General features: G+C 38.1%; 1 protein-coding gene and 1 pseudogene across 2 annotated transcripts in view; both read right to left on the bottom strand.

The window, feature by feature from the left end:
- Cdk14 (cyclin dependent kinase 14) overlaps positions 1 to 25,963 on the bottom strand; it is a 707,419-nt gene that overhangs the window by 447,049 nt on the left and 234,407 nt on the right. For both annotated transcript variants that reach the window (XM_045161059.1, XM_045161060.1), the window contains one exon: positions 24,579 to 24,658. In XM_045161059.1, coding sequence (XP_045016994.1) covers positions 24,579 to 24,658 — 80 coding nt within the window. The remainder of the gene's footprint in view (positions 1 to 24,578; positions 24,659 to 25,963) is intronic.
- On the bottom strand, positions 23,268 to 24,167 carry LOC105944954 (annotated as a pseudogene).

The following is a 25,963-nucleotide window of genomic DNA, read 5'->3' as shown; positions in this document are numbered from 1 at the left end:
TTTATTGTAATTTTTCCTCCAGTGTGATGAGATTCCTTTAGTAATTCTCTCAGGCTTTGCTGATCTAAAAAATCTCTGGCCATCATTTTTAAGGGATAATTTTGTTAGATGTAGAATTTGGGCTGACAGATGGTTTTCTTTTCTATTGTTTTGTTTTGTTTTTCTTAGAAAAAAAATTATTTATAATTATTAGAAAATTAAAATATTTTACTTATTTATTTGCAAGCAGAGAGATAAATAATGAATATGGGCATAGCAGGGCCTCTAGGCACTACAAACTCCAGATACATTGGCCACTTTGTGGTTTAGGTGGGTACTGTAGAATTGAACCCAGGTCACTAGGCTTTGCAGGCAAGTGCCTTAACTCTCCAGCCCTCTGTTTGTAAATAAATATTTTTAATTACATAATAAGTGTATTTTTTTTCCTTTTTAACATGTCAGTATACTGCCTTCCTGTATCAGCAGTTTAAACAAAAGATCAGATCTGAAGCATAATCTTTTTTCTGCTATAATGACTTGCTTTACTCTGTCGGAGATTTTTTCTCTTTTTCTTTAGAAAGTTTTATTTTGATATATCCAGTACTGGATTTGTTTATGGTCCTCTTTTTTATTTATTTATTTATTTATTTGAGAGCGACAGACACAGAGAGAAAGACAGATGGAGGGAGAGAGAGAGAATGGGCGCGCCAGAGCTTCCAGCCACTGCAAACGAACTCCAGACGCATGCGCCCACTTGTGCATCTGACTAACGTGGGACCTGGGGAATCGAGCCTCGAACCGGGATCCTTAGGCTTCACAGGCCAGCACTTAACCGCTAAGTCATCTCTCCAGCCCTCGTCCTCTTAATTGTAGTCCACTGATATATGTAAATAGATGAATCATGCTGTTCAACAAGTTTAATACTTTTTGGAATATTTTTAAACAGTGCTTTTTCATGCCTCTCTCTACTTTGAATAGTTAATCTCAATATTTGTGATGTATATGTGTTTCAAAAGTGCCACTGGGAAAAAAACCTCATTGTTTGGCATCTTCTTAGACATATAAGAAAATATGCCACAATATGTCCAATCTGGGGCTTTGTCAGTGATTATGACATTGACCATGAATTGCTATTCATAGCATATGTAGCAAAACAATGTAACAGCTTCTCAAATATTAAGTAATAACAAAGGTGTGTTAGTAGATTATATTTTAAAGCAAATAAGGTTAATTTTATCACTATCATAGTAAGCAATAAATATATATATATATGTGTGTGTATAAATATTCATACATATACATATATATATTTTAAGAATTCACATCATTTTTAAATTAGCATAGAAACTCGCAATGAAGAATATAGAATCTTTGTACAAATACCTGTTACAAATTCCAATTAAAATCCTGTTTACTAGCAAGCTATGTAATAAACAGCAATTTATTTATCTCTATGCTTCAGTACCCTCAAACATAAATATATCGATTATTATTATTATGAAAATTATATGAGGTAGCAGATTTAAAAGTTTGGCAAGGTAAGATCTGAAAAGTCCATGAGGATTTTTAGATGATCATAAATATATTGAAAGGAAAACTAGATATATATACTCCTTCTAAAATTGTTTTAAATAAGAAAATACTATTGCTCAACTAAACATTTTCAGTAGACAAAATATCATATAAACTTAAAATTTTGAAGCAACTAAGAACTCAGTTACTTGATTAAAATAAAAAATTTTAATCTTCAAATATAATGACATGAAAAATAAAACATGATTTTATAGTCTTTAAATCACATGATCTAACAGCTTTCAGCTTTTTGTTGATATCAGCTGGCAGATACCCATCAAATCACTCAGACTTACAACGAATAACAACTGGATCCATTTGCATAAGCCTATTTAGAGTTATAGTCTAGACTCATGGATTTTTGTCTTCCATTTACAAAATTTTGGCTGTCAATTGTAAAAAGGTCTGAAGCAGTTCATGCTAATTTTTGCAGAGGCAAACATAAAGAATTATTATTAGGAGGTTCAAAAGAAATATTTTAGCACAATAAACATGTATCCCATTACAACATGTGTATATGAAGACCACTGATAATACAATTATAGATTCTTCTGCCAAGTAACACAGTCAGGTTAGTACTATTATTTTCACCAAAAACTGAAATTTAAAGACCCAACTTTCTTTGAAAAAATGAAGAAACTAGTCAGGTATGGTAGAATATACCTTTCATCCCAACACTAGGAAGGCTAAGGTAAGAAGACTGCTGTGATTTCAAGGTCAACCTAGGGCTACAAAGTGAGTTCCAGGATAACTTGGGCTAGAGTGACAACCTGCCTTGAAAAGAAAAAAAATGCAGAAACTGAAGATGTGCTGTGTATGGCTCATGATCACATGGGGCTAGTGGCCCATTCTCCACCAAGACTAGATGATTTATGACTTGTTATAGTACTCAGCTCACTGCTCCTTAGTCAAGTTACAAAATTCTGAGTATAATGTTGAACTTATGGGGTTCTGTCTTACTGACAATGTGGGACGAATAAGAAGGAAGGACTTGGAGTGTTTTCAGTCACTCATCCATTCACTTGGCTGCTCAACTTGTACTGAGTTGTCCATGGGCCAGACACTTTTCCAGGCACCAGCTGGGAGACCTAAGCTGAACTCTATATTTACTATTTAATTATTTGTATTACTTTGGATGAAAATCTTTAGAGTCTCCTGCTTCTTAGTAGTAAAGCAAAGATGCTAACAGAAACATTCATAAAAGTGTTAAAAAAATAAATGATATAATGTATTTGAATAGGACCAATAAGTTCTTCAATTGAGATACAATTATTCTAACCACACCACCATGTAAATGAGTGACACATGAATGCCAGGTCTCAAATTTGACAATTGGGAACTAAAGTAGGCATCTCTGCCATACTCCCTCCCTCTCCACAGGCACTTTCTTAGCACAGGGTCCACCATACACATCAATTCCCAAGTGAAAATTCTACATGTTATCCTGAAGGCCTCCATCTCCATGAGGCTTCTCTAGTCAAACAAGTTGACCTGTCCCAACCCTAGTATGTGTTCCTCTTAAAATCTGCACATTTATCTCATCTCTTTACCTACTCCCTAGGTCTTTTTTTTTTCTCACTTTTCTTTTCCTTTTTTTGGGGGGGGATTTTGTGTGTGTTTCTGTTTCTTTATGTGTGGTGGGGGTGGGTCTTAATCCATTTACAAGAGCTACTTAACCTAAACCAAAAGTAGGGAAATTCAATAAAAACCTATATGTTGATGGGTGAAAATACCTAAATCCTCTAGACTTAAATGCCTGTGGACACTGAATCATTCTTCTAAGAAAATATCCCCATATGTTCTCATATGATGGGCTGCAAGGGAAATAATTTGGTAATTCATTTCCATCACTCAATAAGGCATACAACCAACCAACACTCCCTATCCAAAGCTCTGGAAACTTTTATCTAGTCAACAAGACTAGATATATTAAGTTGAAAATCAAGATCTCCAAGTAGCTGAAGAATGCTTCCAGTAAGAAAGAGACCAAAACAAACAAGCATTAAAATAGGGACAATCCATAAGAAAACTCAAAATTATCTCATTTATCCTCAAAGGTAACTCTTTTTGACCTTCTTTTGAAAGATGTGGTGGCTTAAATGAAATGTCCACACATAGCCTTATGTGTTTTCAATACTTTCAATACCAGCTGGTGATAATTTTGGAAAGTTGTGAGACTTTTAAGAAGTGGAGCCTTGGAGGAGACATGTCACTGAGGTCAGGTCATGAATTTATAGTCCAGCCCCCTTAACTGTCCTAATGAGCTTATTCTTGCTGCTTCCTGAAGGCTGAAGTGACAAGATGGGGAGCTTATCTATCTGTTCTACGATGCTTTCCCAACCATGATGAAACTTCCCCTCAAATCTTTAGGCCTGAAATTAACCATTTTCCTCCAATAACCTGCTTCTGGTCAGATGTTTTCTCTGAGCAACAAGAAGGTAACAGCTATGAAAGGTTTCCTTAAATTCACCATCCAAATCTTTTCCTGATATTTTTGGGATGTATATGTGTGTGCGGTATGTACATGTGTAGATGCACATGCACATTATGTCCATGCTTGTGAAAGCCAGAATTTGACTTTGAGTATTCTCACGAGTCTCTCTCCACCTCATATTGAGACAGCATCTCTAACTGAGCCTAGAGTCCAGATAGACAGCATGTCCAGGAATCTACTTGTCTGCACCTCCTCACCAATAGATCATAGGTGCCACTGCCACACTGGGGCATCTATGTGAGCTGTAGGGTTCCAAATTCAGGTCACCACAATTATATAACAAATATTTTGGTGATAGCCACCTCGTTGGCCCTTTCTCCTGAATTTTTAATTCCTATAAGTGTATTTTTATTTCTATGAAAATGTCATTATTCCTTAAATATCTTTACCTTATGGCTTCATTCTTATATTCAATGAATATATCTCCCAAGAATTCTATGAAGTAAATAGTGTTTTCATTCTCTTTTATACAGGAGTAAACTGAGGCACAGAAATTTAAAGCTTGCTCAAAAATCATACCTGAAGGCATGAATACAGTTTGAATACAGGCAGTTGGGCTTTAGAGTACAGGCACATAAACCGCCTATTGCTGGTCACTAATCCTATTGACTAAAATCTACTTTAAGAGCCAGGCCTGAGCCCCACCTGACCACAATTAATTAACCTCTGGAGAGGTAATCTCTGAGGTCTGATCTAGTGTCCAGATTAGTTTATATAGGATTAATGTACTTCAAGCAATTATGGCAGAATTAGTGGTCTAAACAAAACACTTTTCAAGGTGGAGAGATAGCTTACCCATTAAGGTGCTTGCTTACAAAGCCTAAGGACCCAGGTTCATTTCCTCAGCACCCATGTAAGTCAGATGCACAATGTGGCCATGCATCTAGAATTTGCTTGCAGTGGCTGGATGCCATGGTGCTCCCATTCTGTTTGTATATATGGTTTTTACTTCTCTCACTCTATCTCTCACTCTCTAATAAATAAATAACTAATTTTTTTTAAAAAATGTTTATCAATAAAACAGCTGAATTCAGAAACATATAAACTCAGCACAGATTGATCAATCCTAATGTGGTCAAGGCCTGGGGGAAAACTTCACTTATCCTGTCACTTACTGCATAGGGTCAAATGTTGTATTAGCATAGGGTAAAGGATAGCTGAAACTTCAGTTTATGATCTCATTAATTTGAAAGCACTACAAGACGATGAACAATTCAAAACAAAGATATTGACAAAACATAAACATGGAAACACAATGGCCTTCTGTGCTCTTTTGGAGCACTGACCTCTGGTTCTCTTACACATTGTGTCACACAAGCCCCTCTTCTCATCTATGCCCACTCTCTCAATGTAGGCCCAAGGGTCAGAGAAGAGGGAGAGTGGAAGGTTCCAGGTGCCAATGGTGCATGCTTTCTCTCCACTAGGAGGATGAGAGGGGAAAGGCATACACTGGTATCCAGACATTTGACAAGATCATGGAGGTGATAACTAAGGATGACCCCATCCCTATCAGCTAGGTTCTGCATGACACTGAATACAGGTATTTGTCAGGCTGCAAAGCTGGATTAAAAGATTCTTGTGAGCCAGGTGTGGTGGCGCACACCTTTAATCCCAGCACTCAGGAGGCAGAGGTAGGAGGATTGTCCTGAGTTCAAGGCCACACGGAGACTACATACTAAATTCTAGGTCAGCCTGGGTTAGAATGAGATCCCACCTAGAAAAAAAAAAAAAAAAAAAAGATTTGTGTGGCATAGCCTGGGAATCTCATCCAGATTAATAACATTTTATCTTTGAGTAAATGTGTCAAAAAACCCAGGTATTTGTAGATTTTTGGAAATAGACCTTTATAATTTCATGTCTACTTAGTAGCCTTGAAGATAAGTTTTTCCTTATGCCAACCATAGACTAACTACCAATGTCTAAATCATGTTTATTGCTCTGACAGATGTAATTTATTTCCACACAAGCCTTAAATCATGAGTCATTCAATCACAGAGGAAGAATTACATTTTTCTTAAAAATAAAGTGCCAGATCATCTTAGAACAATGTTTAGTTAATTTGTTAGAGAGAGATGATGATGATGATAGATAGATAGATAGATAGATAGATAGATAGATGATAGATAGATAGATAGATGATAGATAGATAGAAAGATAGATAGATAGATAGATGTAGATACATAAGAAAAATGACTAGTGTTATCAATAACACTATATAATGTATTTTTATTCTAATGTTTTGAAGGAGAGATACAGGTCTCAGACTCAGCCTACTACTACTTACAAACCTCTGTGAAAGCAACAAAAATATAGCTCTATAGTAGATTAAACAGTTATCTCCACAAAAACTCATGTTTATCTAAAACTTAACTCAGTGACCTTATTGACAAACAGTCTTTTACTATCAGTAGTAATTCACTATTCAGGAAAGAGCTAACTTAAAATGAAACCATGCCATATTAGGATAGACTTAAAACCTAATAACTAATTCTGTTTTAAGAAGGAGGCCATGTGAACACAGACAGGAGTTAAGAGTTCTATAGAAATAAACTAAACACCACCACCAATTTCAAGGAGCTAATAGTAGGTAGGAAAGTCAAGCAAGGACTTCTTTGCTACCTTCACAGGGAGGATTGTCCTACTTTTACCTTGATTTGGGGTTCTTAGTCTAGCATAATAAAGAAAAAAACTATCAAATTTCTGGTAATATATCACTACCAGTCTAGAAAAGTATCCCAAATATAAAACTTGAATTTGGTAATTTTAAGATGAATTATAACTTAATTAGATACCAACACTAATATTTATTTTTCATAACCAAATTATCTCAGATGGCTATAAGGAAAAGGAGTGGTATATGAATACAAATGTAACATAGGACATGAAGAAATAGGTGTCTAATGGCTCCATATTTTAAATTCATTTTCTGTTTTATTAGATTAACAAGTTTGTAGAGCAATTGTTCATAACTTGTACACCAAATTTGCTGGATTGTTAGAAATATTTAATAAGTGAATTAAAAATTAACTACTAAGAAAAAATTAACTACCAAGGTATAAAATCACTAATTTTATAAGCACATTAAATATTTCCAAATATCTCAAGTAAAAGACATTATCTTTTTTCTTTATTTTGTCTCAACTTCTTCCCACCTAGACCTCCTTGAATAATTTGTTATTAGATGTACCTTTTCTTGTCCTCAGTGAATATTGCTCTCCAGTATTTATGAACTACCATCACTTTATAAATAATCTTTCCCCATAAAAATAGCTTATCTTTTTTATTATCTTAATGTAATAGCCATTATATAATCCTCTTATGCATGTGCTACCTTTTGACATTGTGACAATGTTGTCATCCATAAAGTTCATGCTTGAGAACCATACAATTGAGATATTTAAAAAAAAAGTATAAATGGGTGCAATAGTGGCATACAGGCTCTGATAGCAATAAGTGGCTTTCTGATTGGATATGAGACTGCCTCAGCAGGAAACAATTTGTCCCTGGCATGGAGAACCAAGTCAGAAGGTGATGCCTTAGAAGGTTATAGACCCTAGGGTGTAGGTTCCACTGTTCTTTGGCTAAAAGGAGAGATTATATCCATCAAAAAGCCTTCTGGTGTCTATTTATTCCCCTTGGTCTATGCTGAGCTCACTCTTGGCTAGATAATCTGCTTTTTGCAAATGCCAACAAATACCCAAGAGAACCAAGACCCATCAGTCTGACAAGAAGAGAAAGCTGACTGCCTTGCAGTTGAGTAGAGTCATCCCTATCACACCTGGCAAGGCCCTGGAAAAACTCTACAGAGGAAATGGTGGACTAAATGACTGCTGCTCTCATTGGAAGCATCAGAAGTTCCTTCAATGAGATGGCAGACACTGGGGAGACTGGAAACTCATCAAAGCAGAAAACCAGAGGCTGTTGAGAGCTCAACACTAAAGGTAACTTATAACACACCCTCCAAGGCTCAGAAAACACTGGAAATTGGGGGTAGAAAACAATGTAAAAACCACAGGGAGGAAAGGTGTATGCTGAGGCACTGCACCCCCACCACATAGATTGCCTAAAGCATTCATGACCCTACAATGAATACCAATAACCCCACTGAGGAAGGCCTTCAGTGGAATGGAAGTGGAGAACAGTATAACCTGATTAAAATATGATGACTTTGTATATTCATATATAAAGTTGTCAATAAAATAATTAAAAATTTTAAAAAGGGTTTTATAACCTCAATGTTTTAAGTACATTTACAATTCTGTGCTGAGTCATATTAACAGTTATCCTGGACAAATGGGGCCTGTGAGCTGTGGATCAGACATGCCTACAAGGAAATGCAGCATGAGCACAAATTTTCTACACAAAATATCTCTGTCATACTATAATGCGTTAGCACAGACCATCATGACTATCCAGACTTAATTTTTATAACTTTGTTCTAACATATGTGGCATAACCTTTCCCTGACTTTCTTCACCTTAATACAAAAATAATGACAGTACATAAGCTAGCAGGTTTTGTAAGAACTGAGACTAGACCCTATCTACATATGCACACCATGGAGCCCCATCCTGCGACAAATAACCAAACTCAAATGCCTACAAGAAGCAGATCACAACAACCAAACCCAGAGTAGGCACAAAAAACTTCAAAGCACATGAAAACACCAACACACACCTACCTACGCAATATGGCAGGGATCAAATCAAATCTCACAGTCATTACCCTAAATATCAATGGCCTTAATTCACCCATCAAGAAACAAGCTAACAGGATGGATCAAAAAATTAGACCCCTCAATCTGTTGCCTTCAAGAAACCCATGTCACCACTCAAGACAGACACCTCCTCAGGGTAAATGGGTGGAAGACAATATTCCAATCAAATAGGAATAAGAAACAAGCAGATGTAGCTATATTAATATCAGATAAAATAGACTTCAAACCAAAGATAATGAAAAAAGACAAAGAAGGTCACTTCCTACTTATAAAGGAAATGATCCATCAAAAGGATATTACAATCATAAATCTGTATGCACCAAACACAGGGACACCACAGTTCATAAAACAAAACCCACTGGACAATAAAACAGAAATAACCACCAAAACCATCATAGGTGGGGACTTCAATACACCATAATCAGTAATAGACAGGTCATCCAAACAGAAACTCAACAGGGAAGTAAGAGAGCTCAACAAAACCATAGATCACTTAGACCTAATGGACATCTACAGAACTTTCCACCCCAAATCCACAGACTACAAATTCTTCTCAGTAGCCCACGGAACATTCTCTAAAATAGACCATATACTGGGTCAAAAAGACTGCCTCCACATATTTAGGAAGATGGACTTAATTCCCTGCATGATATCAGATCACAATGCTATATTGCTAGAAATCAACAACAAAAGACCCACCAAAAATCCCAACGGCATCTGGAAACTGAACAGCACACTATTGAACAATAAATGGATAGTGGACGAAATAAAAAAGGAAATTGCAAAATTCCTGGAATTAAATGACAATGAGAATACAACATACCAAACTTCTGGGACACAATGAAGGCAGTCCTCAGTGAAAAATTCATACCACTCAATGCCTGCATAAAAAAGACAGAAAGAAGCCAGGCGTGGTGGCGCATGCCTTTAATCCCAGCACTCGGGAAGCAGAGATAGGAGGATTGCCATGAGTTCAAGGCCACCCTGAGACTCCATAGTGAATTCCAGGTCAGCCTGGACTAGAGTGAGACCCTAACTCAAAAAACCAACCAACCAAACAAACAAACAAACAAACAAAAAAGACGGAAAGATCCCAAATCACTAACATAACCCTCCACATAAAGGCAATGGAAAAACAAGAAAATCCAACCCAAAGAGCTCCAGAAGGAAGGAAATAATTAAAATCAGAGCAGAAATTAATGAATTGGAAACCAAGGAAACAATTAAGACAATTGACAAAACACAGAGATGGTTTTTTGAAAATACAAACAAGATTGACAAACCCCTGGCCAATTTGATCAAACAAAAAAAGGAGAGGTTCCAAATTAACAAAATTCAAAATGAAAAAAGAGAGATCACAACAGGCATAAGTGAAATTGGGAGAATCATCAGGACTTATTTCAAAAACCTCTACTCCACAAAACTGGATAATGTGGAGGAGATGGATAAATACCAGGACACATACCATCTATCAACGCTAAACTCAGAGCAGATTAATCACCTCAATGAACCCATCACACTCATGGAGATTGAAAAAGTAATAAAAAACCTCTCCAAAATGAAGAGTCCAGGACCAGATGGCTTCTCAGCTGAATTCTATCAAACCTTCATGGAAGAACTCAAACCAATCTTCCTTAAACTGTGCCACACAACTGAAGAACAGGGAAAGCTACACAACTCCTTTTATGAAGCTAGTATCACCCTAATTCCAAAACCAGGCAGAGATGCCACAAGTAAAGAAAACTACCAGCCTATTTCCCAAATGAACTTAGATGCAAAGATCCTGAACAAAATCCTCGCAAACTGAATCCAACAACACATCAAAAGCATCATCCACCTTGACCAAGTGGGATTCATCCCAGAAATACAAGGATGATTCAACATATGGAAATTTGTCAATCGAATACACCGCATGAATAAGGTTAAACATAAAAACCACATGATCATTTCAATAGATGCAGAAAAGGCCTTTGGCAAGATACAACATCACTTCATGATTAAAACATTGGAGAGAAATGGCACAGTTGGTACATATCTTAACATAATAAAGGCAATATACAAAGCTCCAAAGGCCCAAATAATACTTAGGAGAGAGACTGGAGGAATTCCCATTAAGATCACGAACAAGAAAGGGTTGTCCTCTCTCACCTCTGCTTTTCAATATAGTACTGAAAGTCCTAGCTCAAGTAATAAGACAGGAGAATGAAATAAAAGGGATACAATTTGGAAAGGAAGAAGTTAAGTTAGCTCTATTTGCTGATGACATGATTGTATATGTAAGAGACCTGAGAGACTCCATCCCCAAACTCCTGAAGGTGATTAACTCCCATAGCAAAGTAGCAGGATACAAAATCAATGCACAAAATCAGTAGCATTTCGATATGCAAATGTCAAAGATACAGAGAAAGAAGTAAGGGACATAGTCCCATTTTCAATAGCAACAACAACAACAAAAATTACCTTGGAATAATGTTAACCAAGAAAATGAAAGATCTATACAACGAAAACATAAAAACACTCAAAACAGAATATGAGGAGGACTTGAGAAAATGGAAAGGCCTCCCATGCTCCTGGATAGGCAGAATTAACATTGTGAAGATGACAATCCTACCCAAGGCAATATATAGATTTAATGCAATTCCAATTAATATCCCTACAGTGTTCTTCACAGAGATAGAAAAAATGATCTCAAAGTTCATATGGAAATGCAGAAGGCCTCACATATCCAAACATATCCTAAGCAAAAAAATACCTCTGGTGGCATCACCATACCTGATCTAAAGTTTTATTCCAAAGCCATAGTAATAAAAACAGCATGGTACTGGCATAAAAACAGGAGTATAAACAAATGGAATAGACTTGAGGACCTAGACTTTGTGTCAAGCAACTACTGCTACTTGATATTCAACAAAGGCCCAAAAAATATAGGCTGGAGAAAAGACAACATCTTCAACAAATGGTGCTGGACAAACTGGATAACCACATGCAGGAAACTGAAACTTGATCCACATTTCACCATGCACTACACTCAAATCCAAATGGATCAAAGACCTCAATATAAGACCAGAAACTCAAATACTACTGGAAGAAAATTTAGGAAGTACTTTCCATGATATAGGAATGGAAAAAGACTTCCTGAACAAAACCCCAGTAGCTCACGATCTTAAACAGTCACTCAACCAATGGGATCATATGAAGCTGAAGAGTTTCTTTACAGACAAGCATATAATAAGCATGGCCAATAGATTTCCCACAGAATAGGAGAAAATGTTTGCGGGTTATCCAAATGATAGAGGCCTAATCTCTAGAATCTATAAAGAACTCAAAAATCTAAACAGTAACAAGTCAAACATTCCACTCACAAAATGGGGCAAAGAGATGAACAGGCAGTTCACGGAGGAAGAAACACAAACGGCAAACACACACTTAAGAAAATGTTCATCATCCCTAATCATCAGAGAAATGCAAATTGAAACAACTATGACATATCATCTTACCCCAATGAGGTTAGCAAACCTCAAAAAATCAAATGAAAATAAATGTTGTCAAGGATGTGGAGAAGCAGGAACACTTATCCACTGTTGGTGGGAATGTAGGATGGTACAACCACTTTGGAAAGTAATATGGAAACTCCTGAACAAACTGATACTAACAGACCCAATTATTCCCTTACTGGGCATCTACCCTAAAACCTTCAAACCACAGGCCAGAGAGATTTGCTCAACCATGTTTCTAATGGCTCAATTCGTAATAGCTAAGAGCTACAATATACCCAGATGTCCATCACTAGAAGAATGGATAACTTAGATGTGGTATATCTACACAATGGAATTCTATACAGCAGTAAAAAAAAAAAAAAAAAAAAGTAACACAAAGAAATTTGAGGAAAAATGGTTGAACCTGGAACAGATCATTCTCAGTGAACTTAGCCAATCACAGAAAAAAATTGCTACATAGTCTCACTCATCTACAGCACCTAACCTGAATCTACCCAAGATACCTTACATACACAGCAAGCACCTCATGGACTAGACACTAGGAGGGATGGGGAGGGAAGAAAGGGCATTAAAGGGGTGGGAAACACTAATCTAGACCCAAATGGCAATGGTACCATAAAATTCTCCTTCCTAAAAGGCATACAAAATGGCTGAACCTTCACTAGACCCTTATAGGAAACACCTGACCACAAGACATTGGATAGGGTAGGATCAAGACTAACCTAAATCTTCTACATCTTCCCTCCCTCCCTCTCCCCCTTCCCCCACTCTCTCTCCTATCTAACTCTTGCATATTAGTTATGTTTTTCCTCATTTTCTTAGTGGGCACTGACCTGTAACCCCCACTACCAGCATGGGGCTATCATCCACAATGTGCTTTTGATCAGAGAAACCTACAAGGTTTCCTAAAACAATGACAGACTTTTGTTAGAGTACTTGATGATCCACCATAGGTCAGTCGGTCTCCATACGCAGCTGACACGTAAAATGGAATGGCATGGCTGGAAGCTAGGAGAGGGTCAGTCCCCAGACAGTCAGCGTGTCTAGTGCCAGAAGGTGCTACATGGGCAACTGGGGGAAATGACCAATATCTGTCCAAGCAGCTCATGTTCTAACCTAATTAGCAACAAATAACCTGGTGTGATGCCCACACAAGTACAATAGTGGCACACAGCCATGGTGGGGAACCAACTGCTCTTGATTCGGCTAACTGATCTTCGCAGTGGTACAAGACCCATAGCTGGAGCTGGGAAACAAGTCAGAACCATATCCAAACATAATACCACTCTTCAATATCAAGCTACCATCAATCATGGGCTACAAGAGGGCCTACACCTATTAAACTCTCTATAAAAAAAGTAAAAGTAAGGGCTATCTCACTTGTCCTGGTGCTAACTTACTCTCCGTTGGAGAATCTGCTTCTCTTTTTCAGATAGATGCAGATCCTAAGGAGAGAGCCACCCCATCATACCTCAAAAGGGCCCTGGCTGAACCTAAGGAAAATTGGCAAAACAAGTAAGGGTGCTATTTTCCTGATGAACCGGATACCAGCACAAGGGGGAAGGAGGCCAACACAGAGAAAAATCAACGCCTACCAAATCAGAGAGCCGGAGCCCCAGAGGCCCCCAACACCTCATCACTGAAGCAGACCAAAAATGAACCCAACATGGCTCAGGGAAATTTTGTGGAAGAGGGGGCGGAAAGAATGTCAGAGCCACATTTTGGGTCATTATATACAGAGACATTTATTGTCCCAATAACTGTGGGCTAACTCCACAATGCATGACCCATATACCTCAACAAGGAAGGGCCAATGGGGAGGGCGTAGGTCATGGATGAGCCTAATAATGGTACCAAACTGCCTGTACTTGCACAATAGAAAACTAATAAAAAAATAAATAAAATAAAATAAAATAAAGTAAAATCAGCTACGTATCAGAATAATACTACTTAAACATATTATTAAAGTAAAACATTATGCATTATTTTGCAATTAGTCCTTCCAGGCTTCAATAATTTTTCTATCACTGTTGATTACAGGAGCCTTCAAAAAACTGATTTATCAGGCTGGAAATATGGCTTAGCAGTTAAATCACTTTCCTGAAAAGCCCAAGGACCCAGGTTCGATACCCTAGTACCCATATAAGCCAGATAAACAAGGTGGTGCATGTGTCTGGAGTTTATTTGCAGCAGCTAGAGGCCCTGGTGAACCCATTCTGCACCAATTGTTTCTGTCTCTATCTTTGTTTCTCTCTCACTTATTTGTTCTCTTGCATTTAAAAAAAAAAAAAGGCCATGTTGGGTCATGATATGCAGAGACATTTATTGTACCAATAACTGTGGACTAACTCCCCAATGCACGACCCATTTACATCAACAAGGAGGGTCAATTGGGAGGGGATAGATCATGGATGAACCTAAACAAAGGTACCAAACTGCCTGTATTTGCTGAAAAGAAAACTAATAAATTAAATTAAAAATATAAAATAAAAGAAAAAAAAAAACTAAAGGAACAGTAAGCCTATTAAGCAGACAGCTAGGGGGGAAAAGAGACAAGAAGAGCTCAGAGTGGCCTGGGCCTGGGGGATGCCCAGAGAAAAAGGAAGAAACAAGAAACTAATAATAATAATAGTAATAATGAAAAAACATGGATAAAGACCTAAAGAAAAGACACACAGAGAACAGAAGACAGGAGGATGGTTAAGAATAAATGAGATGTAGAAACAAAGGAGTTAAGAAAAAAGCCCTCTATTTATTTAGTCATTATAGAAAATAACTCATTTGTATGAGTGTGTGGCTTTTGTACCATCACAAAAGAAGTTGTGGTTTGTCTGAAGCTATTTAGAAATCTGCTCTGAGTTCGGATTTGAAAACATAAAATAGGATTCTTTTAAGGATTGACTACTTTGACTTTATATCTTTTCATTGAAAAGTTGTTCTTTTTAAATAATAGATTCTATAAAGGTATTTGAAATGCCAAAATTCAGTGAAATATTTAAGAAACATAATGCAGAGTTAATGAAGATAACTTTTGGTTGAGGCTTCATTTGATCCCATCATTCTATAAGGAGTTGGCCTTCTCAGATGCTAAAATGACATTCTGCCTTCTGAGTTTTAAGGTAATATCAGTAAATGAACAAGTATTACATTTGCATTTTACATATGACAAATCTCTGAAAAGGACTAAGCAACCCAAATGAATACATTTTGAATAATTTTCCATTTAAGGCTTAAATAGGATTTATTTCAATATGTACTGAAGAATTATCATGTGCCAAAATAATATATATGCATGCATATACATGCACACATAAAGATCACTTGTATACTAATTTTGATGTTTTCAAAAATGCATAAGTTACTATTTGTCTTGTCAAATTTATATTATATAATAGAAATTAAGGCTAATTTCTGGAAATATTTGAAATACATACTTAAAAGAGAAAAAAAAAAGGCCAAAAGCAAACAAACAAAAAAAGGCCAGTCTGTTTACCCTGCTTCAAACAAAGACATTTAGACAGAGACTAGTATAAAATAAAGACATGTAAGGACACTAGAAAAAGAAAATCCATTTATAAGTCAAGGAGGGAGCCTGAAACAGATGCCCCATGGTGTCATAAAAAGCTTCGAGTTGCTGGGATGAATTTTCAAACCAGGTACAGTTTATTGGAGGAAGAGATTTTTTTGAAACTTATAGATCCAGGGGAAGTTCCATAATGGTGGAAGAAGCTATCCCCCTTTCATAGGTCCATGCAGAGAGAAAAACCACCAGCAGCATCACAGACAAGCACACTCTAGGAACCCCAGACGCAGCTTAAGCACTCTGCATATTTTTGATGGAAATTCCTTATCTTCTCCAACACCTTAGGGCTGAACCCTAGGATCTAACCACAGTGACACTAAGTTACAAGCTTGAATAAAACTCCTGAATCCATTGGGGGACATCCATTCGAACTACCACATTTTGCCCTTGACCACCAATAGATTCATAACCATCTGACATTATATATAATTTTCAGTCCAAATTCAGTCTCCTAGTCTTTACCAACTTTAAGATTGCTCCAAAGTCCCAAGTCTCATTTGAGATTTAAGACTGTCTCTTAACTGTGAGTCCTAAAAAATCAAATCAAGTTACACAGTTTTAACATATGAAAACACAGTAAACATTTCCAACTGCTGTAAGGCATAGCAAGGAAAGACTTGACCAATGCAAACTCAATAACCATCAAGCATACATCAAACATCCCCAGTTCAAGTCTGATATCATAATCAGTGACTGATAGTCTTCAGATTTTCCCATTCCACCCCTCCAACTAGCTAAGTACCCAGGGAAACTTCTATCCCCAGCCAACAGCGCTCCATGGGTAGCCCTTGCACAGTCCTGGTATATCCAAAACATCTTCAGGTCTCCATGCATTCCATGGCCCATCTTCCAATGGCTCCACTGGTCTATCAGGGTCATCACACCCTACCTATATGCCATATCTCAGCAGTGGCTCCTGCAACTGTGTGCACTTTATGAACCACTCCATGAATTTTTCATGCTTCCAAACTCAATACCAGGTGTTCACGACACAGCCATATTCTTAATTCAGGGACAAAATAAACTGTGACATTGAAGAGCAGTTTCCTTCCTTTCAAGAGTTTGCATTTCTCTCCTTCAGTCTTTCCTCAGGCATCCTTTCCATTGTTTCACTGTAAAGCAGTTGGGCCATCCTAAACCATGGCAATATCTCATTAATAGCAGCTTCAGCAACCAATCTCAGTGCCAGTAATTATAAACTTGCTTGAGTTTTTCTACTTCAAACATTAAACTTCTCAGTTCCATATTATTAGCCAAGTACATTCAAAATTTAACCCTGATCAAACTAAACTCTCTGGACATGGGCAACAAAATGCAGCCAACCCTTATGCCAGTAGCCCAGTTCTAAATAAGTTTTCTGCAGTCTTTCCTTCTCCTTAGAATGTTCATAAGCAATTCCTCCAAATACAATTCTTTCTGCACTTAGCATTCTCCTAATCTTACCAGAATAGTCCATAAAATTTGGCTTACTTGCCTGGAAGGCATGTTCGGTTGCAAGTACCAAGTACATGTCTATTTCTTCAAAACAAAAGTTCCAAAAGACCAAAATCCACATGGTCAGAATCACTGTGCATCAACAACCCACTCTCTGTACCAATTATATCAGAGTCAGCTTCAGTTTGCTGGGATGAACTTCCAAGCAGGCACAGTTTAAGAGAGAAAGAGATTTTTGGAACTTAAAGATCCAGGGAAAGTTCCATAATGGCAAAAGAAGCTGGCCCCCTTTCAGAGGACCACACAGAAAGAAAAACCATCAGCAGCACCACAGGCAAGCACATTCCAGGAACCCCAGACAGAGCTCAAGAACTCTGCATGTTTTTGATGGGAATTCCAGATTCTCTCCAACACTGTAGGGCTGGACCCTAGAATCCACCCACAATGACTCCAAGTTACAAGCTTCAATAAAACTCCTGAACCTATTGGGAATATCTATTTAAGCTACCACAGAGGATAATGACACCTAACCTTACACTTCCAGCTTCCAGAACTGTGTGTAAACAACTTTTCTTGTTTAAACCTCCCTGCCTTGGATATACTGTGCAAGCAGCCTGACAGAATAATATTGTTGCTTTGTCTTATGCTGTTCAGTGATGAAAGATAAATACAGGATTGAAACCCATTATTTTAGACTACAACACCCAAAGTGGTTTACAGCTCTCTACCATGCCCAGTGAGAAGCCTCTTGTTTTCAACAGACAATCTACCCTTCAAAGCTTTAAACTTCCTTCTCACTTTTTCTGAGGGAAGATTTATTTTGGCCCCAGTTGCCATAGTTGGCTGGTTTCACTGATATAAACCTGAGGTTAAGCTGATAAGTCAGGGCAGATGGGCACAGTAGGAGAGCATAGTAAACATAGAAAAGCTCATCACTCTATAGCAGCCAGGAAGCAGAGAGAAATGACAGGGTCCCAAAATACCCTTCATAGACATAATCCCTTCAGTAGTCTACTTCCTCAAATAAGGATACATTTCCTAGCTTTCATCACCTCATATTACACCATTAAATTATGAACAAACCCCCTGATTAAGTTGGAGTCCTCCTGGTCTAATCACTTCCACCAAAGTCCCATCATCTGGCAATCAAATCTTTAACACATGAGCCTTCAGGGGACATCTCAAACTCAAACTAATCCATTCCATAAAATATATTCTTAAAATTTTTTATGTTATTTTTATTTATTTATTTATTTGAGAGAGAGAGAGAGAGAGAGAGAGAGAGAGAAGGAAAGAAAGAAAGAAAGAAAGAAAGAAAGAAAGAAAGAAAGAAAGAAAGAAAGAAAGAAAGAAAGAAAGAAAGAAAGAAGGAAGGAAGGAAGGAAGATAGAAAAAGAGAGAATGGGTGTGCCACAACCTCCAGCAGCTGCTGAAGAATTCCAGATGAATGTGCCACCTTGTGTATCTGGTTTACATGGGACCAGGGGAATCAAACCTGGGTTCTTTGGCTTTACAACAGGCAAGCATCTTAACCACTAAGTCATCTCTCCAGCCCATGTATCCTTTTAAAGTACACACTTAAGTGAGCTTAAGTATACTTATAGAGCTGTACAGACATCACTACAATCTAATTCCAAAATACTTGCACTGCTTCAAAAGGAAACCCTATATCCATTAGCAGTCACTGCCCAACACCAAAACCTATGCATGGATATACATAACAGCATTATTTATAAAAGGTAAAATGAAACAACCTCAATATCTATCAAATGATGAATTGATAAACTATGTTGTTTATACAATGAAAAATTATTTATCCATGAAAGGAAATGAAGTACTGATTTATCCTATAACATAAAAGAGTCTAAAAACATTGTGCTAAATGGCAGTTGACTCTCACTTTTTCACTTGAACTTCCTCTCATATCCTACTGCTTCCTGGAACAGGATGGGACAGCAGGAAGACCCTGGCAGATGCTAATGCCGTGTTCTTAGACTTCCCAACCTTCAAAATTGTGAGGCAAATAAATTTTTGTTCTTTATTAAAAGGATAGAACTACATAAGACATCTTTATCACACCATCTAAGGCACAGAGAACATAACAGAAGAGGGAGCAGAAAGTTTGAAATCCAGAGGGTGATAGGAGTACTTTGGGACACTATTTTTTTGTTGTTGTTTTTAATTGTTAAGAACCTTGCTAAATATGCTTGCAACAGGTATCTTACCCTATAACACCACTAATGGGAATGCCTAATCAATACCATTTCTATTCACTGCATTTGACAATGACATGCTTTCTGTACCTTTGCTGTACCTGTCCAGAATGTTAACACCTCAATCTATTCTTTTCAGTTTATTCATCTTATTTCTAGCTCAAGGTCCAGCTGACACGTTACTTCTATTCACTAGTGGAAGAATCTCCTAAGAGTTCACAATGTTTCTAAAATGATTTGGCATTGATATGGCACCATAAGTTATTATCCAATTTATTACCTACATTTTTGCCTGCCACTTAGATGACAGATTCCTTGAGGGCAGTGACTATAATGAATACTCCATCATATTTATTGGCTCTGGCTTAATGATGCTATACAATTCACTCAATAGGTGTTATAGAATGACTGCACACTAAATGGTGAGGGTCTAGAAAAACCTATTTCACATTCCACTACAGACTACGATGAAAATAAAGGTAACGATATAGTGAATTAAGATGGCAGGAAAATGGTTAGTTGCTATTTTAGATATGATGTTCACAGGAAACTTTGTTAAGGTAAATTGAATGTATACCTATTATCTCAAAATAGCCAAGGAAAAGCATTCTAACCAGGGGAAAGCATGTATAAATTCCTGAGATGAGAAACTGTATGGAGGAAAACACTCATATAATACTTGACAGTGTTAAAATGATTTTTGAAGACTTAACCAGCCTTATATTCCCACATAAGCTTTACTTAGAGATGATGTCTTATAATTTTTATATAATATCAGATTCAAAAGGAAATCCCAAGCAGGCAAATTAATGTCTGAAATGGGCATGTAGGTAGTCTTATTTGAAGAAATACATGTATGTGGATCAGCAGCTTTTAGTTGCTATGAACACTTATGAAAAGAATGAAATTACCCAGGAAAGAGTGCCTATTCAAGAAAACAGGATCTTTACATTCCTGAGACTCCCTGGAACTTAGAGATGGAGCCAACACAGGACAAAGAGAAAATTTCACTTACCTGGAATACCTGATTCTCTCAAAGACTATATTTCTCCCATGTGCAATCTGCTTTGAAGTTGAATTAAAGAAAGCAGAAAAGTGTATATCTGATTTGGTTATAACAAGGTGATCAATAAAGTTTGTAATGATAGTGCCAGCCAAATGAGCTAAATGTTGAGAGAAAACTAATGAAAGTGAATTGAAGGCCAAGAGAGGAGCAAGTGGAAACAGATCTTTTTAAGTAACAAGCATCACTTATAGTGATGATCTGGAATAAACCAGTTCAGGGACAGAGGATGCTTAGTTCATCCAAAGAAAACTAGGGTGCAAACCATTGCTATGGTTCCTGTTTGAATCAACAGAAGTAACTATGGTCCTCCCAACGCAAAATTAAACTGAGGCAATAGTAATTTATATCTTTAAATTTATACCCTTAAAAAAAATTATACTCCTTAAAAATGGAGAGAGGTGAGCTGGAGAGATGGATTAGCGGTTAAGCCTTTGCCTGTGAAGCCTAAGGACCCAATTCAAGGCTAGATTCCCCAGGACCCACGTTAGCCAGATGCACAAGGGGGCACAGGCGTCTGGAGTTCGTTTGCAGAGGCTAGATGCCCTGGCATGCCCACTCTCCCCTCTCTCTCTCTCTCTCTCTCTCTCTCTCTCTCTCTCTCTCTCTCTCTCTCTCTGCCTCTTTCTCTCTCTGTCTATCACTCTCAAATAAATAAATAAAAATAAACAAAAAAAATGGAGAGAGGTAAAGCTACTAATCCTAAAAGTTGTAATACTGACCTGAAAAATTTCTGCTAAGACAAAAAGTTTTTTCTTGTTAAGCAGAAAAACTTTTCTATGAAAAAACTAATAAGACAAAAAGAACAATTTGATTTTATAGAAATAAAATCACATATGTATAACTACATTAGAGAGTAATTTTTAGAAAAATAACAAAATAGGAGAACAATTACAACAACACAAAAAAACCCTAATATATAAACAGTAAATATATGTCAATAAGAAAGCCAATAGAGGTTTATGAAAGGATAAAAATAAAGAATTCAAGATAAAATTTAGATGACTAAAAAGATAACACAGTCCTTCCATTTTTAAGAATTTCTTATAAAAGTCATGAGTATAGAATGTCACTGTATACATATGTATTTTTGGAGCTCTGCAAACAAAAGCAGACATTTAAAAAAGTCTCCATTGCCTAGATAGCCTTATCATCAATGTTTTTTCCCCACAGTTCAGATGTAGAAAGGTAGTTTTGTCTTTTTAAACATGACTTGATATAATCATGGTACTGAACTTTTATTTTTATTTTTTATTTTATTATTTTTTTGAGGTGACTGATTATTTCAAAAAGACATTTGTAGGGCTGGAGAGATGGCTTAGTGATTAAGCGCTTGCCTGTGAGGCCTAAGGACCCTGGTTTGAGGCTCAATTCCCCAGGACCCACATCAGCCAGATGCACAAGGGGATGCACACATCTGGAGTTTGTTTGCAGTGGCTAGAGGCCCTGGCGTGCCCATTCTCTCTTTCACTTTCTGCCTCTTTCTCTCTCTGTCTGTCGCTCTCAAATAAATAAAAATAAACAAATTTAAAAAAAAAAAAAAGACATTTGTATCAAAACAGTTGTACTATGGTATTCTCTTTTTCAACTGGCCCCAAGAGATCACAACAAAGGAGAGCACATTTTAAGCCATTCAGTTGCAGGATGTGCATCTAACAGGCCTCACAGAAGCCTCACCTATAACTGGGTGGGGAAAGAAACTTTGACAGCATACTGCCTGCCCACAAACTACACTTCTCACAGTCAGGTGGAGTGGTCAAGGCACCTCAGCTGCCCAAAAGCAAAGTTCCAAAATACTATAAAAATTTCAAAGTTTTATACATAAGGTATTCAAGATCTCTCAGCACTGACTGATGCAAAGCAGAAATGAGGTCATGAGATGGCACCTTCTAGACAGAGGCTCAGGCTCAGACAAGGTGGGTGAGCTTCCTATGGGTAAGCCAGTGGCACAAACATGATTTTCATTCTTGAAGGAGGAAGGACAGGACTAAGTGTCCACCTCAGCCTCAGAAAGCACGAGATCCATTCTGTGAACAGTGAGAAGGGTAGAGCTGAGCACTTGCCTAACATGCCTAAGGCCCAGACCTGGATCCCCAGCGCTTAGGAAGAAGGAGATTAATTTGGTAATGTATAATGAAAATAGTAAAATACAAAGGTAAGTTGTTCAAAGACACCTAAAGCTGAGTGCTATCACAGAATGGTATTGGCCTTTTGTTTTTGGCAAATGTCCTAAGATCCCTGTGTTTGGCTGGCCCTTTGTACAGAGCAATGAGGTCCACAGCAGTCTGTCCTGAGCTCTGTGACTCTCGGTGAGGCAGGCCCACAGCCTATCCTCCTCATCCTCAGAGAGGGCAGGATGCATAAGGCTGAAAAAGTTACCTTCTAAAAGTGAGAAAGGAATAATTAGATTGCTGCTCCCAAGAAGTGGAATTACTTGGAATGTTTTACAAACAGTTGCTACAACAAGACATGACAAGATGTGCACATCCCAGCATGCTTTAGCAGACACTGCACTGTGCCCTTTCCCTTACATGCTCCCCAAGGTGCTCAGCCTGAACCCGGTGGGACTCTCGGGGAAGAGGCAGAGACAGTTTGGTTAAAACAAAAAGACATGAGGGTAGAGGGGGTGGCAAAAGGAGAAAGCAGCCTTCCAGTTAAAGATCAGCCCTCCATTTCAAGGTCAGCTTTGGACAGGCTGGCCTCTGGTACAGTGGGTCAGGTCGGGTCGGGGAGGAGCAGCCACAGGGCAAGGCAGGGCAGCTCTACATCATTCAGGTCAAGCAGGGTCTGGTCCAGCATCCTTTGTGTACAGAGGTGCTCCTCTTTGGTGCATTTCAGCTTATCTTCCAAGTTATCAATCATCTTTTTCCAGTTTGGCTACTGATCTCTCAGCAAACTCAGTATGGGTCTCTGCCTCCTTGAGCTTGTCAGTAAGAATCTTGATCTCTTCTTCATATTTGTCTTCTTTTTGAGAGTACTTTTCTTCAGCAGCACTCAGACACTTCAGGTTCTGGCCCATCAGTCTGATCTGCTCATCCATCTCTCGGCAACAGGACTCTGCTAGCTCAGCTCGCTCCGCCGTTCGTTCCAAGTCTCCTTCAATGATCACCAACTTACGAGCCACCTCTTCTTACTTCCTCTCTGCCTCTTCTGCAATGTGCTTGGCTTCTTTCAGCTGGATCTCCTGGAGCTTCATTTTTTCTTCATCTTTCAGGGCCCGATTTTCAGTGACCTTCACTCCTCTCTCACTCTCATCTGTAGCCTTTTCTGCTTCCTCCAGTTTCTGCAGGGCAGTAGCCAGGTGCTCCTGAGCACAGTCCAGCTCCTCCTCAACCAGCTGGATCCTGCGGTTCAAGGAGGCCACCTCAGTCTCAGCATCAATTGTCTTCTTCTTGGCTAGCTCCAATTTCTCCTGCACATCCTTCAAAGCTTTGGAGTACTTGTCCAGTTTATCCTCGGTCCCTTTCAGCTTCTTCTGCAAGGCTGCCTGTTCATCCTCCAGCTGTTTGCTTCTCTCTTCCACCTGCTTCTGCTCTGTCTTGGTTTGCTCTGCCCAGTCCAGAGCATTCTCCTTGTCCGCTTCAGCATCTGTATCTTCTTCTTGATGGCCCCCATCATGAGCAGTGGCTGCTGGCGGCTTCACCTAGGAATACTGGACAAATGGAGGAGCGCCTCCTGCCTGACCATGTGCCGGTTCCAGTACTGAACTTTTTTTTTTTTTCTTTTTTTTTTGGTTTTTTGAGTTCGGGTCTCACTCTGGTCCAGGCTGACCTGGAATTAACTCTGTCATCTCAGGGTGGCCTTGAACTCATGGTGATCCTCCTACCTCTGCCTCCCGAGTGCTGGGATTAAAGGCATGCGCCACCACGCCCGGCCAGTACTGAACTTTTAATTTCAGCTTTCTCAATACAAGTCTCTGAGACATATAATAATTTAATTTGAAAACAGCATATTCAGAGATGTATGGTACATTTGCATAAGCATCATACAAATATAAGAACAAAGATACCAGGTTAAAGTGCCTACCTTCCCTAATGGCCGTGAATGGTGTGCCTTCCTCCTCTTGCAGCCTGATCACCTTCAAAGCTACCAGCTTCCCATTTACCCTGTGGGAAACCAAAGAGTAGATGAAAAATGAAGTTGCAAAACTATGTGTCTGTTATGGTTGTAATGGTCTGCCTCAAAAATTTCTATTTTATGGGCTGGAGAAATGGATTAGTAGTTAAGGTGTTTGCCTGCAAAGCCAGGTTCGATTCTCCAGGACCCACATGAGCCAGATGCACAAGGGGACACATGCATCTGGAGATCATTTGCAGTGGCTGGAAGCCCTGATACACCTGTTTTTTTTCTCTCTCTCTCTCCCTCTCTACTTCCCTCCATCCATCCAGCCCTCCCTCCCTTTCTCTGTCAAATTAATAAATTAATTTTTTAAATTCTATTTTATGCAATTTTGCACTGAAGATGTCAGTGACTCAATTATACTGGTGCAGCAAGATGCATTCCAGTAAGACTGGAAATTCTATATTACCATAAATTTTAAATATTCACACTTACATAGGCCAGGATTTAACTGTAATTTTCTGTGATTCACTCAGTTTCTTCCAGAATGAAACTAGTATTGAACAAAATCACTTGACAATTATTCTAAGATGAACAAATAAACAATAAAAAAGTCAACTATTTCCTTTATTTCTTAAAACTCCTTTTTTATTATTGAAATATCATAATCTTAGATGGGGTTATTCAATCCCCAAGGACAAAAACTTGACACAGCGTCCTGTCTTCTCCCTCAGTAATATCATGCCCTCCATATTTAATTTTTAATAAGAGTCTCCTAAAATTGTATTTGATCTGGTAGTGCTTTATAGTATAGCATATCATCAAAAACATGCTGAATGTACTATTGCAAACTTGCACAAGACATGGTCAAAGGAGATGGCTCTTCCTGACACATTCTAAATGTGTGTCGGTTCTATGGAGATAACTGTTTATATGCTCAATTCTGTGAACTATCAATATCAAAGACATGACTACCTATATTGCTTTCTACTTATTGCTTTATTTTCCACCTTTACTAAGCTTTGTGGCATTCTTTGGATTTTTTTGTCTGTTTGTTTGTTTTTTAAGGTAGGGTTTCACTCTAGCCCAGGCTGACTAGAAATTCACTATGTAGTCTCAGGGTGGCCTCAAACTCACGGGGATCTTCCTACTTCTGCCTCTTTTGTGCTGGGATTAAAGGCATACACCAGCACACCGGGCTGCATTCTTTATTTAGTTTATTAGTTAATGAAAAATTTTCTAAGGCACATATATTAAAAAATGTGAAAAGTATAAGAAAATATTTATTGAACCTCCCTTTGGCTGTCTAACTCCCCATCTTCTGAAGTCAGCATTTGCCACTATTCAAATAC

The sequence above is a fragment of the Jaculus jaculus genome, chromosome 10 (genome assembly GCF_020740685.1).
Source record: "Jaculus jaculus isolate mJacJac1 chromosome 10, mJacJac1.mat.Y.cur, whole genome shotgun sequence".
Lineage (NCBI taxonomy): Eukaryota > Metazoa > Chordata > Mammalia > Rodentia > Dipodidae > Jaculus > Jaculus jaculus.
Note: the sequence above shows the minus strand (reverse complement) of the source record. Positions and strands in the feature narration are given on the sequence as shown.